Raw genomic sequence first — 17,090 nt, forward strand, 5'->3', positions numbered from 1 at the left:
CACAAAATAAGTATACAGGCCTTTCCAAGGGTCTTGAACCCGAGGAAAAGTTAAGGTTAGGTAGGAATACCTGGAGAGAGATTAGAAGAAAAAGAGGAAAAAGGGAAAAGAAGAAAGATCAATTAGCGGAGGTCTCTAGGAAAAGGAGCCTGTGCTCATCGCTGGATGGGCTCGGGGAGCCAGCTCTTAGTAGCTCTGAAGCAGATGAAGAATTCTCCTCTGAAGAAACAGACTGGGAGGAAGAAGCAGCTCATTATGAGAAAAAAGGGTACCAGCCAGGTAAAGTGCTAGCTAATCAGTTAAGGAAGCCAAAAGCGGCTGGCGAAGGCCAGTTTGCTGATTGGCCTCAGGGCAGTCGGCTTCAAGGTCCGCCCTATGCGGAGTCCCCGCCCTGCGTAGTGCGTCAGCCCTGCGCAGAGAGGCAGTGCGCAGACTCATTCATTCCCAGAGAGGAACAAAGGAAAATACAACAGGCATTTCCGGTCTTTGAAGGAGCCGAGGGTGGGCGTGTCCACGCTCCGGTAGAATACTTACAAATTAAAGAAATTGCTGAGTCGGTCCGTAAATACGGAACCAATGCTAATTTTACCTTGGTGCAGTTAGACAGGCTCGCTGGCATGGCACTAACTCCTGCTGACTGGCAAACGGTTGTAAAAGCCGCTCTCCCTAGTATGGGCAAATATATGGAATGGAGAGCGCTTTGGCACGAAGCTGCACAAGCGCAGGCCCGAGCAAACGCAGCTGCTTTGACTCCAGAGCAGAGAGATTGGACTTTTGACTTGTTAACGGGTCAGGGAGCTTATTCTGCTGATCAGACAAACTACCATTGGGGAGCTTATGCCCAGATTTCTTCCACGGCTATTAGGGCCTGGAAGGCGCTCTCTCGAGCAGGTGAAACCACTGGGCAGTTAACAAAGATAATCCAGGGACCTCAGGAATCCTTCTCAGATTTTGTGGCCAGAATGACAGAGGCAGCAGAGCGTATTTTTGGAGAGTCAGAGCAAGCTGCGCCTCTGATAGAACAGCTAATCTATGAGCAAGCCACAAAGGAGTGCCGAGCGGCCATAGCCCCAAGAAAGAACAAAGGCTTACAAGACTGGCTCAGGGTCTGTCGAGAGCTTGGGGGACCTCTCACCAATGCAGGCTTAGCGGCCGCCATCCTCCAATCCCAAAACCGCTCCATGGGCAGAAATAATCAGAGGACATGTTTTAACTGCGGAAAGCCTGGGCATTTTAAGAAAGATTGCAGAGCTCCAGATAAACAGGGAGGGACTCTCACTCTTTGCTCTAAGTGTGGCAAGGGTTATCATAGAGCTGACCAGTGTCGCTCTGTGAGGGATATAAAGGGCAGAGTCCTTCCCCCACCTGATAGTCAATCAACTTATGTGCCAAAAAACGGGTCATCGGGCCCTCGGTCCCAGGGCCCTCAAAGATATGGGAACCGGTTTGTCAGGACCCAGGAAGCAGTCAGAGAGGCGACCCAGGAAGACCCACAAGGGTGGACCTGCGTGCCGCCTCCGACTTCCTATTAATGCCTCAAATGAGTATTCAGCCGGTGCCAGTGGAGCCTATACCATCCTTGCCCCCGGGAACCATGGGCCTTATTCTCGGCCGGGGTTCACTCACCTTGCAGGGCTTAGTAGTCCACCCTGGAGTTATGGATTGTCAACATTCCCCTGAAATACAGGTCCTGTGCTCAAGCCCTAAAGGCGTTTTTTCTATTAGTAAAGGAGATAGGATAGCTCAGCTGCTGCTCCTCCCTGATAATACCAGGGAGAAATTTGCAGGACCTGAGATAAAGAAAATGGGCTCCTCAGGAAATGATTCTGCCTATTTGGTTGTATCTTTAAATGATAGACCTAAGCTCCGCCTTAAGATCAACGGAAAAGAGTTTGAAGGCATCCTTGATACCGGAGCAGATAAAAGTATAATTTCTACACATTGGTGGCCCAAAGCATGGCCCACCACAGAGTCATCTCATTCATTACAGGGCCTAGGATATCAATCATGTCCCACTATAACCTCCATTGCCTTGACGTGGGAATCCTCTGAAGGACAGCAAGGGAAATTCATACCTTATGTGCTCCCACTCCCGGTTAACCTCTGGGGAAGGGATATTATGCAGCATTTGGGCCTTATTTTGTCCAATGAAAACACCCCATCGGGAGGGTATTCAACTAAAGCAAAAAATATCATGGCAAAGATGGGTTATAAAGAAGGAAAAGGGTTAGGACATCAAGAACAGGGAAGGATAGAGCCCATCTCACCTAATGGAAACCAAGACAGACAGGGTCTGGGTTTTCCTTAGCGGCCATTGGGGCAGCACGACCCATACCATGGAAAACAGGGGACCCAGTGTGGGTTCCTCAATGGCACCTATCCTCTGAAAAACTAGAAGCTGTGATTCAACTGGTAGAGGAACAATTAAAACTAGGCCATATTGAGCCATCTACCTCACCTTGGAATACTCCAATTTTTGTAATTAAGAAAAAGTCAGGAAAGTGGAGACTGCTCCATGACCTCAGAGCCATTAATGAGCAAATGAACTTATTTGGCCCAGTACAGAGGGGTCTCCCTGTACTTTCCGCCTTACCACGTGGCTGGAATTTAATTATTATAGATATTAAAGATTGTTTCTTTTCTATACCTTTGTGTCCAAGGGATAGGCCCAGATTTGCCTTTACCATCCCCTCTATTAATCACATGGAACCTGATAAGAGGTATCAATGGAAGGTCTTACCACAGGGAATGTCCAATAGTCCTACTATGTGTCAACTTTATGTACAAGAAGCTCTTTTGCCAGTGAGGGAACAATTCCCCTCTTTAATTTTGCTCCTTTACATGGATGACATCCTCCTGTGCCATAAAGACCTTACCATGCTACAAAAGGCATATCCTTTTCTACTTAAAACTTTAAGTCAGTGGGGTTTACAGATAGCCACAGAAAAGGTCCAAATTTCTGATACAGGACAATTCTTGGGCTCTGTGGTGTCCCCAGATAAGATTGTGCCCCAAAAGGTAGAGATAAGAAGAGATCACCTCCATACCTTAAATGATTTTCAAAAGCTGTTGGGAGATATTAATTGGCTCAGACCTTTTTTAAAGATTCCTTCTGCTGAGTTAAGGCCTTTGTTTAGTATTTTAGAAGGAGATCCTCATATCTCCTCCCCTAGGACTCTTACTCTAGCTGCTAACCAGGCCTTACAAAAAGTGGAAAAGGCCTTACAGAATGCACAATTACAACGTATTGAGGATTCGCAGCCTTTCAGTTTGTGTGTCTTTAAGACAGCACAATTGCCAACTGCAGTTTTGTGGCAGAATGGGCCATTGTTGTGGATCCATCCAAACGTATCCCCAGCTAAAATAATAGATTGGTATCCTGATGCAATTGCACAGCTTGCCCTTAAAGGTCTAAAAGCAGCAATCACCCACTTTGGGCAAAGTCCATATCTTTTAATTGTACCTTATACCGCTGCACAGGTTCAAACCTTGGCAGCCGCATCTAATGATTGGGCAGTTTTAGTTACCTCCTTTTCAGGAAAAATAGATAACCATTATCCAAAACATCCAATCTTACAGTTTGCCCAAAATCAATCTGTTGTGTTTCCACAAATAACAGTAAGAAACCCACTTAAAAATGGGATTGTGGTATATACTGATGGATCAAAAACTGGCATAGGTGCCTATGTGGCTAATGGTAAAGTGGTATCCAAACAGTATAATGAAATTTCACCTCAAGTGGTAGAATGTTTAGTGGTCTTAGAAGTTTTAAAAACCTTTTTAGAACCCCTTAATATTGTGTCAGATTCCTGTTATGTGGTTAATGCAGTAAATCTTTTAGAAGTGGCTGGAGTGATTAAGCCTTCCAGTAGAGTTGCCAATATTTTTCAGCAGATACAATTAGTTTTGTTATCTAGAAGATCTCCTGTTTATATTACTCATGTTAGAGCCCATTCAGGCCTACCTGGCCCCATGGCTCTGGGAAATGATTTGGCAGATAAGGCCACTAAAGTGGTGGCTGCTGCCCTATCATCCCCGGTAGAGGCTGCAAAAAATTTTCATAACAATTTTCATGTGACGGCTGAAACATTACGCAGTCGTTTCTCCTTGACAAGAAAAGAAGCCCGTGACATTATTACTCAATGTCAAAGCTGCTGTGAGTTCTTGCCAGTTCCTCATGTGGGAATTAACCCACGCGGTGTTCGACCTCTACAGGTCTGGCAAATGGATGTTACACATGTTTCTTCCTTTGGAAAACTTCAATATCTCCATGTGTCCATTGACACATGTTCTGGCATCATGTTTGCTTCTCCGTTAACTGGAGAAAAAGCCTCACATGTGATTCAACATTGTCTTGAGGCATGGAGTGCTTGGGGGAAACCCAGACTCCTTAAGACTGATAATGGACCAGCTTATACGTCTCAAAAATTCCAGCAGTTCTGCCGTCAGATGGACGTAACCCACCTGACTGGACTTCCATACAACCCTCAAGGACAGGGTATTGTTGAGCGTGCGCATCGCACCCTCAAAGCCTATCTTATAAAACAGAAGAGGGGAACTTTTGAGGAGACTGTACCCCGAGCACCAAGAGTGTCTGTGTCTTTGGCACTCTTTACACTCAATTTTTTAAATATTGATGCTCATGGCCATACTGCGGCTGAACGTCATTGTTCAGAGCCAGATAGGCCCAATGAGATGGTTAAATGGAAAAATGTCCTTGATAATAAATGGTATGGCCCGGATCCTATTTTGATAAGATCCAGGGGAGCTATCTGTGTTTTCCCACAGAATGAAGACAACCCATTTTGGGTACCAGAAAGACTCACCCGAAAAATCCAGACTGACCAAGGGAATACTGATGTCCCTCGTCTTGGTGATGTCCAGGGCGTCAATAATAAAGAGAGAGCAGCGTTGGGGGATAATGTCGACATTTCCACTCCCAATGACGGTGATGTATAATGCTCAAGTATTCTCCTGCTTTTTTACCACTAACTAGGAACTGGGTTTAGCCTTGATTCAGACAGCCTTGGCTCTGTCTGGACAGGTCCAGACAACTGACACCATTAACACTTTGTCAGCCTCAGTGACTACAGTCATAGATAAACAGGCCTCAGCTAATGTCAAGATACAGAGAGGTCTCATGCTGGTTAATCAACTCATAGATCTTGTCTAGGAACAACTAGATGTATTATGGCAAATAGCTCAGCTGGGGTGTAAACAAAAGTTTCCGGGATTGTGTGTTACTTCCATTCAGTATGTTAAATTTACTAGGGCAGCTAATTTGTCAAAAAGTCTTTTTCAGTATATGTTACAGAATTGGATGGCTGAATTTGAACAGATCCTTCGGGAATTGAGACTTCAGGTCAACTCCACGCGCTTGGACCTGTCCCTGACCAAAGGATTACCCAATTGGATCTCCTCAGCATTTTCTCTCTTTAAAAAATGGGTGGGATTAATATTATTTGGAGATACACTTTGCTGTGGATTAGTGTTGCTTCTTTGATTGGTCTGTAAGCTTAAGGCCCAAACTAGGAGAGACAAGGTGGTTATTGCCCAGGCGCTTGCAGGACTAGAACATGGAGCTTCCCCTGATATATGGTTATCTATGCTTAGGCAATAGGTCGCTGGCCACTCAGCTCTTATATCTCACGAGGCTAGACTCATTGCACGGGATAGAGTGAGTGTGCTTCAGCAGCCCGAGAGAGTTGCACGGCTAAGCACTGCAATGGAAAGGCTCTGCGGCATATATGAGCCTATTCTAGGGAGACATGTCATCTTTCATGAAGGTTCAGTGTCCTAGTTCCCTTCCCCCAGGCAAAACGACACGGGAGCAGGTCAGGGTTGCTCTGGGTAAAAGCCTGTGAGCCTAAGAGCTAATCCTGTACATGGCTCCTTTACCTACACACTGGGGATTTGACCTCTATCTCCACTCTCATTAATATGGGTGGCCTATTTGCTCTTATTAAAAGGAAAGGGGGAGATGTTGGGAGCCGCCCCCACATTCGCCGTTACAAGATGGCGCCGACAGCTGTGTTCTAAGTGGTAAACAAATAATCTGCGCATGTGCCAAGGGTATCTTATGACTACTTGTGCTCTGCCTTCCCCGTGACGTCAACTCGGCCGATGGGCTGCAGCCAATCAAGGAGTGACACGTCCGAGGCGAAGGAGAATTCTCCTTAAAAAGGGACGGGGTTTCGTTTTCTCCCTCTCTTGCTTCTTGCTCTCTTGCTTCTTGCTCTCTTGCTTCTTACACTCCTGCTCCTGAAGATGTAAGCAATAAAGTTTTGCCGCAGAAGATTCTGGTCTGTTGCGTCTTTCCTGGCCGGTCGTGAGAACGCGTCTAATAACAGCTGGAGCCATGGATCCTTCATATATACTCTTTGGTTGGTAGTTTAGTCCCTGGGAGCTTTTGGGGGGAGACTTTGCCAGTAAGCACTTCTTGGCATCAGCAATTGTGTCGGGTTTTTAATACTGTTCCTACTGTATGTTATCACTTTCAACTATGATTTTCAAATATTCTCTTTGCAAGGCCTCTTAAACATTTCATAATTTCTTCTCTCCTTCTCTCCTTCTCTCCTGTTTTCCCATTCCTCCCACTTTCCTCCTTCCTTTCCCTTCTTTTGGTGTTTTGCATTAGGGTCTTCCCATATAGCCTAGGTTGCCCTAGAACTCTTGCCTCAGCCTCCTGAATGCTAGGATAACTTTCATGTACCACCATGCCTGACTTCTCTTAGCTGTCAGATTCTCAGTTGTCTTCTGTTTGAGAATAAAGATGAGAGTCCCATGCCTTGCTTAGTTTTATGTCCTATTTTCTTCTACTTACAAGGTTCCATAATTGTAAGGAAGCATAGGTTCAGCAGCCAAGATTCGTTGAAAACAATGTGATTTTTGAAAGAAATTTCTGAGAATATTGCTCTAGAAATGGATTTTCTTTACTTCTGGATTTAAGAGTTAGGAAAAAAATCCTACCTCCCCCAAACAGTTGAAAATACAAGTCAAAAGGGTGGGGAATGAGTTACTAGAAGGTATGATGAGAGGGAAAATGGTTGAGACTAAGCATGAGATCTCTTTGTCTTTTGGCTTTACTAAGAACCATTTTTGATGCATCAATGACTAGCACCAGAGAGTTCAGATGCAGAAGGTATTTTAACAGTTGGATAGACCCTAGTGCTGGGATATTTTAAATGGTGCTATAAGGGAAACAATGGCTTGTAGTGAGATAACATCTGTCAATGATAAAAGTGTTCTTAGGCACTTAATTAGTTTTTAGGGTAAGTTTTAGGCCCTGAGAATGAAAAGAGCAGGACGGGTTCCTCCAGACTTAATGGAAATATTAGTGGCTTATTCGTATAGGTTCTCCCTTAAGGGATACAGAACAGAATTCTTACCCTTTGATTAAACTACAAGTGGCAACTCTGGGTATTTGGAACTTGACAAAGACCCCGTTATTAAAAAAATATAATATGGTAGGGGGATGCATTGCTTCAGAATGAGCAGTAAGCACCAGGATTCCATGCCATTGATTAAACTTAAAAGGGAAGATAGAGACAAGAATCAAGGCCAACTTGGGTAAAATAAGGCTGGGATAGAGTGCTAAGAGAAGTTAAGTGTATATATTAGGTCTCTGTCACAACATATAACAGTCATATGTTCTTGAACTTGAAGATGAGAACTAAGGAAATCTATTAGTTGTTTAAGTTTGGTAGAAGAATAATTAATTTGCCCTCTAAGAAATGCAGCCTAGTAATCTTTGACAGAGACTATAAATAGAGAAGGGAGTTATTATAAACATAGCTAGCTCATTCTTTTTGTTAAGTAAACTTCTGATTGTCTTGTCACAATCCTTACATTTTATTTCAGAATCCTCAGGCCCTGGGTTGGTGTACAGAGGGATGTGTTCTGTCTATGGGCTTTTGAGAAAGTCAGACTTTTAGACCTACAAAAATCTTGACAACAGCTAAAAGATGTTTAAAGAACTGCTAAGCAAAGCAGATTTATAAAAGTGGCTTTGAATTCTATTTTCCAGGCAATAATCCTTTGTACAGTCCTCTTCATTTATGAACAATGAAATTTTGGTTACTTTGTGGGGGTGCACAAATAATTCAAAAGTTGCTTGTATCAATTTGAAAAATGAATCCTAAAGATACCTCTATGGTTTTGGCATACAGACACTGTAGCTTTTTAAAACCACTAATAGTCTAGCCCACTAATCTTTTCATTAACATGTCTATTTTATCTCAGATGACAAGCTCAGATTTAAAAATAACAATACAATAACTTTAACTTGTTTTATAAGTTTTTATTTTAAAACAATGACCTAAAATGGTATTTTAGTAATGGTGATGCTTGTTTTGTCATGCCCTTCTATATGAACTCAAAATATGTAGGTCAAGTTTCCTATTTAGTCTTCAATTGATTCTGTGTGTGTGTTTGGGGGGTGTGTGGTCTGTGATGATTTTATGTACAGGATTTAAAAGATACTTGTTGAGTTTAGCTAAAATGAGTTTCCTCTTTTCATGTCTAGTGGAAAAAAAGATTCAGTGAATTTTTATCATTTAGGACATTTGGGTAACCATTTGAACACTCCATTAAATATTTTTTCTTTATCTAACACATAAAAAAGCCAAGGAAATTCTGGTCTTTTCCCACATTTGTCAAATTCTTGTGTTAATTCTTCAGTGATTTCTATTATGTGTGTGAATTATGACTATATATGAAAATGGTCTGCTTTAGGTCATGGCTATGGGCTTAGATTAATTGGTGAAAAATAGGTCTGTTTGTGGGATTTACCACACAGTAAGGTTTCTCATCTCCCTGGAAAAATGTGGAATTAGCTTTTTAAGAAAAGCAGGCCTGTCATGAGGTTGAAGGGAGTTTCAGTGGAGGGAAACAGTTTACACTTTCTAAGGCAGTTATGACTGGTTGGATTCCAGGGCAATCCCTTTCATTCAGCAAAGTTCTTTTCTCCAACCTTTACGTCTGTCTTTGCTAATATCACTTCTACTTTTGTCTTTCCTAGTGTACCAGTTTCACAGGTCTTTCACAGAAAACATAATTGGCTTCTTTCAAGGCCAACCCCATTCAAGTTGATAGTGGTATTAGGACTGTGGGACTCCCTTCCCTCCTTTCCCCAAAGAACACACCCCACAAAACACACCGTTGCACAGAACAAGTCTCTCACTTGGAAAGAACCTTTGGGACAGCAGGTCTATGTGAAACAGTGCATGTCTGGCAAGGATGCTAATCACAGGACTGGATATTAGTTCTTAGCCTCACTGAAAAGGGTTCTTCAGCAAGACGTGCTCGCTATCAGAGTGCACTCTCCAGGGGTCCTCCTCCCTTGAGCCCCTGAAGGGATTCAAGGCCTGCTGCTGGGCCCCAAATCTCCCTTGCCCTGGAAGCCAGATGTGACTGACAGTGTTGAGTTTCTTCATTCTGGTCTGGCCTCAGTGTTGGCTGAGCCTCCAGCTTCATGTCTCCATTCACAGTCTGAGGGCACACCATGAGCTCTCACCTCACTAGGCACTGCCCTTGGGGTCCATGTCTCCCCAAGACCTCGCAGTGACCTGAGTGGGTCTTGTATGTGACTTACCTCAAAGGGGACTGTGCTTCGGGGCGTCTCAGGACTGTGATCAGTCCCTCCCATCTGCCAAAGAGCTCGCCGCTCTGTGGCAGTCCGGGGGGTAGGGGTTCCGACTTCAGCAGTGGAGCTCTCGGTGGCCCGCGCGCGCTCCCCGAGGGGTCCAAGTCTGGCAGCCTGACGCGACGGCTGTCTCACTGGAGCGACCAGCCGGGCCGTGGGCGCGCGCTCCCCCGCGGGGTCCCGGATGCGCATCCTGACGCGGGCCGCGGCCGCCCCAGTGGCGACCGGCCGAGCTACGGGAGCGCGCGGGGCCGCCGGCGGGGCGCGCGCCCGGCAGGGGCAGCCGCGGGGGAGGAGCGCCCGATCGCGCGCCCAACGGACCAGGCTGCGGCCGTGAGGTAACTGTTGCAGCGCGCGGGAGCTGGGAGGCGACGCCGCCGTCTCCCGTCCCGAGCCGCGCTTGAGGGAAAAGGGAAGAGGCGTCCGCGGCGGTCCCGGGACACCAAGAAGCCCTTCTCGCCGCTCTCAGTGGCCGGCATGAGGCGGACGCCGCCGCCCCTCAGCCCGCGCGCCGGGGATCCCGGCCGGTGGCGGCGGCGGGCGCAGCCGTGACCGCTCTGCGAAGCTCGGGGCGCCCAGAACGCGGAGGGCGGCGCGGGGTCGGCAAGCGCCAGCGGCCCCCCGGCGGCCCGGGGCCATGAGGAAAGACGAGCGCGAGCGGGACGCGCCAGCCATGAGGTCCCCGCCGCCGCCGCCAGCCTCGGCCGCCTCGCCCCCCGAGAGCCTGCGCAACGGCTACGTGAAGAGCTGCGTGAGCCCGCTGCGGCAGGACCCTCCGCGCAGCTTCTTCTTCCACCTCTGCCGCTTCTGCAACGTGGAGCCGCCGGCGGCCTCGCTCCGCGCCGGGGCACGCCTCTCGCTCGGCGTCCTGGCCGCCTTTGTCCTGGCCGCGCTGCTGGGCGCGAGGCCCGAGCGCTGGGCGGCCGCGGCAGCCGGGCTCCGGACGCTGCTGAGCGCCTGCTCGCTCAGCCTCAGCCCGCTCTTCAGCATCGCCTGTGCCTTCTTCTTCCTCACCTGTTTCCTGACGCGCGCGCAGCGCGGCCCGGGCCGCGGCGCCGGCTCCTGGTGGCTGCTGGCGCTGCCCGCCTGCTGCTACCTGGGCGACTTCGCGGCGTGGCAGTGGTGGTCGTGGCTGCGTGGGGAGCCGGCGGCGGCGGGCCGGCTCTGCCTGGTGCTGAGCTGCGTGGGGCTGCTGACGCTCGCGCCCCGCGTGAGGCTGCGGCACGGCGTCCTGGTGCTGCTCTTCGCCGGCCTGGTGTGGTGGGTGTCCTTCTCCGGCCTCGGGGCTCTGCCGCCCGCGCTCAGGCCTCTGCTGTCGTGCCTGGTCGGGGGCGCGGGATGCCTGCTAGCCCTGGGCTTGGACCACTTCTTTCACGTCCGGGGAGCCTCCCCTCCGCCGCGCTCGGCGAGTACCGCGGAGGAAAAAGTGCCTGTGATCAGACCCCGGAGGAGGTCCAGCTGCGTGTCGCTGGGAGAAAGCGCAGCCGGTTACTATGGCAGTGGCAAGATGTTCAGGAGACCGTCGTTGCCTTGTATTTCCCGAGAACAGGTAGGGTTCTTGGGCGGGCATGGTCTGGGAAGAGGAGCGCGGGGTGGAGGAGAAAGCGGAGCGCGGGTGGACCGCTTGCGTGTCCCCGGCGCAGGAGCGCAGCTGCGAAAGCGCGTGGGCTCGCTCAGAGGAAAGCAAGGGGCAGCAACCTGTGGTCTGCGCTGGAAAGGCTGCCCCAGTATGAGGGGCTCGTCAAAAAACGCAGAAGCCAGTGAGTGGCTTTTTCCCAGTGAGTGAGAATGAAATCATTCACTCTCTGACTTAGCTTCTACATAGGAGGAGAGTTTTCAAGAATGAGGTGACCGACTTGAGGTTTAGTAGATTTCACTGCTTCCACTTTGGACACACTAAGCTCCTACATATAGCATTTGGGTACAGTTTATCCGTTTGCTATTAACATGAGGATGCTTGCCCGGAGTTGACAAGCTGCCTTTAGAATAAAAGTGTGTATGCAGATTTTTTTTTGACAGTTCGGGCTCATTGCAAGTGGTGATGTGGGAGGACAAATGAGTGTTTTCATAGTTCAAAGAACAGAAATGAGCCTTGGAATTTAGACTTGGTTTAGATTAATAGACAGCAGTCTATACTAATACAATTAAAACTGTTTTTTACAGACTACAGACTAACTCATGGGCTTTGTTATTTGGGCTTTGTATTTCTTGCATAATTAGGAGAAAGTTTTAGCAATTTAACCTTTAAACTTAGTAATGTGTGGAAAGATGGCCAAAACATTTCCTCCCCCAACCCCCATAGGCTTTCATATTTTGTTTTTAAAGGCATTTGAAATCATCACGAGGGGATGAACTTGTATTTGTATTGCGTTGGGAGATCCACCTGGTCTATACTACCAAGAGATCCTTTAAGTATAGCTGCTCTATTGAGCATTTACCGAGGGCAAACCCTTTACATTTATTGTGTCAGATCTTTCCAAGAACTGTGTTTGGTTGGGTAACATTAACATTGGATTAGACAGACATGTGTTCAGGCAGACAGAAGAACTAGGGCTAAAAAAGTGTTAGTGTTAGGGTCTGATTAGATTTGTCAGTTCTCAGAGGTGTGTTCTCTGCAACTTAGAGGGTAACTGTAGGAACTTTATGGAGGACTGTATATCCTTAGGAGTAAGATTTTGCTGATTAGAGATATTTTTTCATACTGTGACCCAGAAGACAGGAAACAAAAGTTTCTTGTCCTTAACACTTTTGAGGCACTGGTCTCTCATCTCTTGTGTTCCCTTCAAAATAATCTGTGAGTCGCTACATTGATTTTTATGGCCTACTAAACACGGATCTGTATATAGCACAAGCAACATTTTCCTGCTGTTTCCTTTTCTGTTTTGAGACAGTGTCTTGCTGTATATTCTTGTCTGACTATCTTGGGTGGGTCTTGACCTGAGGGGTCTTCCCCTGAGGGGTCTTCCTGTCTCCTAGTCCTGAATGTACCACTTTGCTTTGCTTTATAGGCCACTCTTAGGCTCTGTTATTTTTTGGCTAGATGCTAGGAAAAATAAACAAACCAGTTATACCTTTTGTTTTCTCAGTTTACTACAAGCAATAAGGGGTAATATTTAGAAAATGTTTATCAAGTAAAAACTTGTTGATAGAAAATTGGCTATCAGCTGGTATCAGCTATTTTCATAGATTGGAATAAATTTGACTTTTATGTGACTAGATTGCACTTTTAACATTGGAAGAGTCCTTTAGCATAATTTTGCTATTTTGTTGAGGGCTTTCAGGGAAATAGTATAGTTTAAAATATTTTGGTTGCAGTCTATTGGTTAGTTATGAACAGTTAGGTCTGTTCTATTGTAAATTGAAAAATTGTAGTCTTCTTTTCCTAGTGTGGTTTTCTTGCTGTTGAAGCAGTTTTTGCCTAGCCTTCAGGGCAGTATTATTTCCAGGTAATGTCAGTTATTATTTGTATTGGAAGAAAATACAATTTATGTTTGTAAAGACAGCATATTTTCTTAGAGTAGAAGACCCTTACTCAGATTCTACTCTTCAGTTAGAAACATTTGAGCATCTTAAAGAATGTGCTAATAGTTCAGAGGTGTGCACATGGTTGTTTATACTGGTCAGTGCTCTGAAATGATACCATTTGGGCATTTCTAGATAAAGATATTTTTAACCCAGCAAAGATTATAGTACAAGAATTTTTTGTTTATGCATAAACATAACATAGAGGATTTGTATTATGTTAGAAAGGATATGTATTATGTTAGAAAGTTAAGAAATCAGTACTTTTATGGAAATAGAAGATTAAATGGCTTTCTAATTGTTGAAGTGTTGTATATGATAATTGTAAAAACATTTTTCTTGTTTCAGAAAGTGACAAGACTTTAGGTGAAACTTGACATAAGAGAAAATGGTCTGGGTTCAGAGGCAGAGCGGTTAAAGGATCAGCTCTTGGCCTACCTGTTTAACTTTGGACATATCAGTGACCTCTGTGTCTGTGTACCTGTAGTTGAATTCTATAATACCTACTGATTCTAAATTAATTTCATTCAGCAATTTTATGCTTCCCATAGTATAGAAATAAAGGTATATGGATTCACAAATGAATAATTTTAAAAAGTTTTATTTTAATGTTGAAGGTTATTACTGCTATCCTATGTATTTTCAAAGTATAATTGGGGAAAATAAACAAATCTACATTTTTTTTTTTGAGGAAAGCTTTAAATCCTGTGATAAAATTGTTGAAATATTTTCTGGAATTTAAATGTCTTAACATTTTTGAAAATACTTGAAAATCAACATGAATGTTTTTATTTATGTGAGAATAGAGTTAGAGTATTTTTTGACTTTTTAAATATTAGGTAATGTACTAAAAATAGTGTAATGATTATAAATATTTATAAATTATATTTATAATATTTAAATATTATCTATCTATCTATCTATCTATCTATCTATACATACGTGTGTGTGTGTGTGTGTGTGTGTGTGTGTGAGTTCTTAATTAAGACCCTCTTTTCAAAACATACCTAGGAATTTAAGGTTAAAGTCTAATTACTGCTGACTTTTTTTTGTGGGTTAATGAAAGAAGCAGTAAGTTTACAGTGTGCCAGGAGCAGGCTAGAACTAAGAGGAAGTTAAAAAAATGTTATGCAGTACCCCCAGAGCTGTGTCTCTAGTTGCGTATGTAGCAGAGGATGGCCTAGTCGGCCATCAGTGGGAGGAGAGGCCCTTGGTCTTGGAAAGATCATATGCCCCAGTACAGGGGAATGCCAGGGCCAGGAAGCAGGAGTGGGTGGGTTGGGGAGCAGGGCTGGGGGAGGGTATAGGAGGCTTTGGGAAATGTAAATGAAGAAAATACCTAATAAAAAAATTAGATCAAGCAAAAAAAAATGTTATGAAAGCTATGAGAGAATTGTAGTATATTTCTATTTCATGTGTACTATATATTTTACAGTGTACCAGTCAGCTTTGCAACGCTGTCATTGCCTGTGCGATTACTTACATGTGAGGCTTGGGAAATGGAAGTTGGTGTGTTATTTTCCTATACCTAAAATACCAAGTGCTTTCTAAATGGTTAGGTAAATATTTAAAAATCCTGTGGCCTTCATGACCATAAATACTATTTAAAGTGTTAATTTTATTTGATAAAAAGAGTGCACATATATAATGTGAAGACTTAAAAAAGGAGATTTTAAAATGTGATTACTTAATGTCCTCAAGTAAACCTCACTGTACGTTTTTCAAAATATTTTAATAGTTTTGCAATTTATTTCATAGCTTTAGTGAGCATTTTAGTTTTTTGTTGAAATTTGTTACTAGATCTCCACTGTTGCACAGTTGACCACATTTAAGAATAAAAGTTGGCTATGTGACAGAATATTTTAGTTTTGTTGAATAGTAACACTTCTGTAACATGTTTTCATACTGAGTGAAAGGCACCCACAGGTAAAGCTGTGAAGTTTGTTTTCATTGTTCTGAGGCTGACTTGCCCAGTGATTCAGCTCATCTCTCATTCTCTTCCCCCTTTCCTTTGCATTGGGTCAGCCTGTTTCCCTCCCACACACTTTAGGCTTTCTACATCCCTTCCGGAGCAGGGAGAATCTGCCCGTACTGAAAAGCTTATTTTAGTGTAAATGTTTGTATAGATGACATTGGAGAAATGTAGAGTTTAGTTGAAGTCTCATTACCTAAAGAGAGAGAGAGAGAGAGAGAGAGAGAGAGAGAGAGAGAGAGAGAGAGAGAAACTGAACCTCAGGAGAATGAGAGAATTGGGTTCAAATTATGCTTTAAGATATTGTGAAGATGAGGCCTAGAACTCATTTCTACCTTACCTGTACTTTTCACAAAGATCCCAGCTACCTGCAGTCACAGTTTTCTAAAGTTGCCTTAATTAATTTTCCTGGTATTTTCAATTATGTGATAAAGAGCAATGTCCTTAGTTATACAAACCGAGGAGAACTATTGGGAGAGACAAGTGAGGGAGAATTAGCTGGGAGCCTTCGAAAATCAGAGTACATGATAATATTGAAGATGAAATTTATGTTATGTACCTGACTTGTCAGGGTGCAGCTAGTCTCAAGCTCAGGTGCTGTCAAGGCCAGCTGTGCAATATCTCTTGGAAAAAGAGGGGCAATGAGGAGAGTGGGAAGAATAGAAGTGAACTCACAGACCTGCGGTGCCAGGAGGCATTTCATTTAAACAAAACAAACTGAACAACGTGCTAGCTAAACAAACCCCTGGGGAGCTGGAGTCTGTCTGTGGGCAGTTCTCGACAGTTTATAACATTGAGCTGCTGTTCACTTGTTATGTACAAGCAGATCTAGGCTAACTTAGGTCTTGGTTAGAACCCGGTTATTTTGGTAGACCTTGGGTCAGAGACTGTTTCTCCCATGATTTTTTTTTTTAACCCCTTCTTCTGTTACCTAGAACTTCCTTATCGGCATTAATTTTCCTAGAAGGTATTCTCTATCTTTATAGGTTTCTTTTTTTTAATCACCTATATGTTTGACTAGTTCTTTGTTACATATATATTTTTATAACTTGCATTCATCACACCTTAAATTTACTTAATTATATTTGAAAATTTTAGCTAGGAATATCTTCCACAAAGGACTCTATATACTTGTATATATAAATGGTTTGAGGGAAACCAAACCAAACCAAACAGGTAACATAGTCGCTGCTTGGCTCCTTTGAAAGCTCTTTGCTCCTCATCCTCTTTTTCATCACATTCTTCTCCCTCAGGTGTTACTCACACTTTGTTCATTCCCTTGCTTAACTTTATATCCCTCCATGAATGTACACCTAAATAATAGCAGTAATCTTGCTTGCCTTTTAACTTTAGATAAATAGAAATATACTGGATGCATTCATCTATAACCTTACATTGTGTTTGACAATTTCTGAGATACATTCATGTTGAAGTGGGTAGTTGTGTTCACTTTTCAGTATTGTGTATTATTTCATTTTCTGGATGTAGTAAATTTACCTATCCCTTTTATTGCTTGTAGACCCTTGGGTGTTTTTCAGTTTTTTGCTAGTATGAATAGTTCTAGTAGGACTCTACTATGAAAATTCTTGTTAATATCTCATGTTACAGTAGAATTTGTTGGGTTGCATAACATGTTTACTCAGTTTTACTCTCTATAAGCAGAGTAATAGTACCCCAAAGATATCTGTTCTCATTCCTTGAGTTTCTATGTTACCTGATAATATGTAGCATAGAGAACTTTACAAATGAGATCAAGTTAAGAATTTTGAAATGGTGAGATGATCCAGGATTATCTGAGTTGGCCCACTGAATAACACAGGTCTTTACAAAGGAGACTAGAGATGGAAGAGATCAGAGGAGATGGGGCAGTGGACATGGTGCTGGTGTTAGGATTCAGCTAATCTGCCTCTGCTAGCTCTGATGTTTGAAGAATCATAAACCAGGGAAAGCTAG

The 17,090-nt window shown here is 44.1% G+C and overlaps 1 protein-coding gene and 1 long non-coding RNA gene across 6 annotated transcripts in view; one reads left to right on the forward strand and one right to left on the reverse strand.

The window, feature by feature from the left end:
* 4933406I18Rik (RIKEN cDNA 4933406I18 gene) overlaps positions 1-9,891 on the reverse strand; it is a 99,683-nt gene extending 89,792 nt beyond the window's left edge. For both annotated transcript variants that reach the window (NR_029437.1, NR_029438.1), the window contains exon 1: positions 9,593-9,891. This is a non-coding gene — a long non-coding RNA (RIKEN cDNA 4933406I18 gene). The remainder of the gene's footprint in view (positions 1-9,592) is intronic.
* A 60-nt stretch (positions 9,892-9,951) lies between these two features.
* Pde3b (phosphodiesterase 3B, cGMP-inhibited) overlaps positions 9,952-17,090 on the forward strand; it is a 122,717-nt gene continuing 115,578 nt past the window's right edge. Inside the window, exon 1 of one of the 4 annotated variants that reach the window (XR_003946416.1) lies at positions 9,952-11,192. Coding sequence is in view for 2 of the 4 variants with exons in the window: in NM_011055.2 (NP_035185.2) it covers positions 10,281-11,192 (912 nt within the window). In the remaining 2 variants the exon portion in view is untranslated. The remainder of the gene's footprint in view (positions 11,193-17,090) is intronic. The other 3 variants (XR_001785490.2, NM_011055.2, XM_006507438.4) reach the window with 3 other exon arrangements.

This window comes from Mus musculus, chromosome 7, assembly GCF_000001635.26.
Source record: "Mus musculus strain C57BL/6J chromosome 7, GRCm38.p6 C57BL/6J".
NCBI classification, from domain to species: domain Eukaryota; kingdom Metazoa; phylum Chordata; class Mammalia; order Rodentia; family Muridae; genus Mus; species Mus musculus.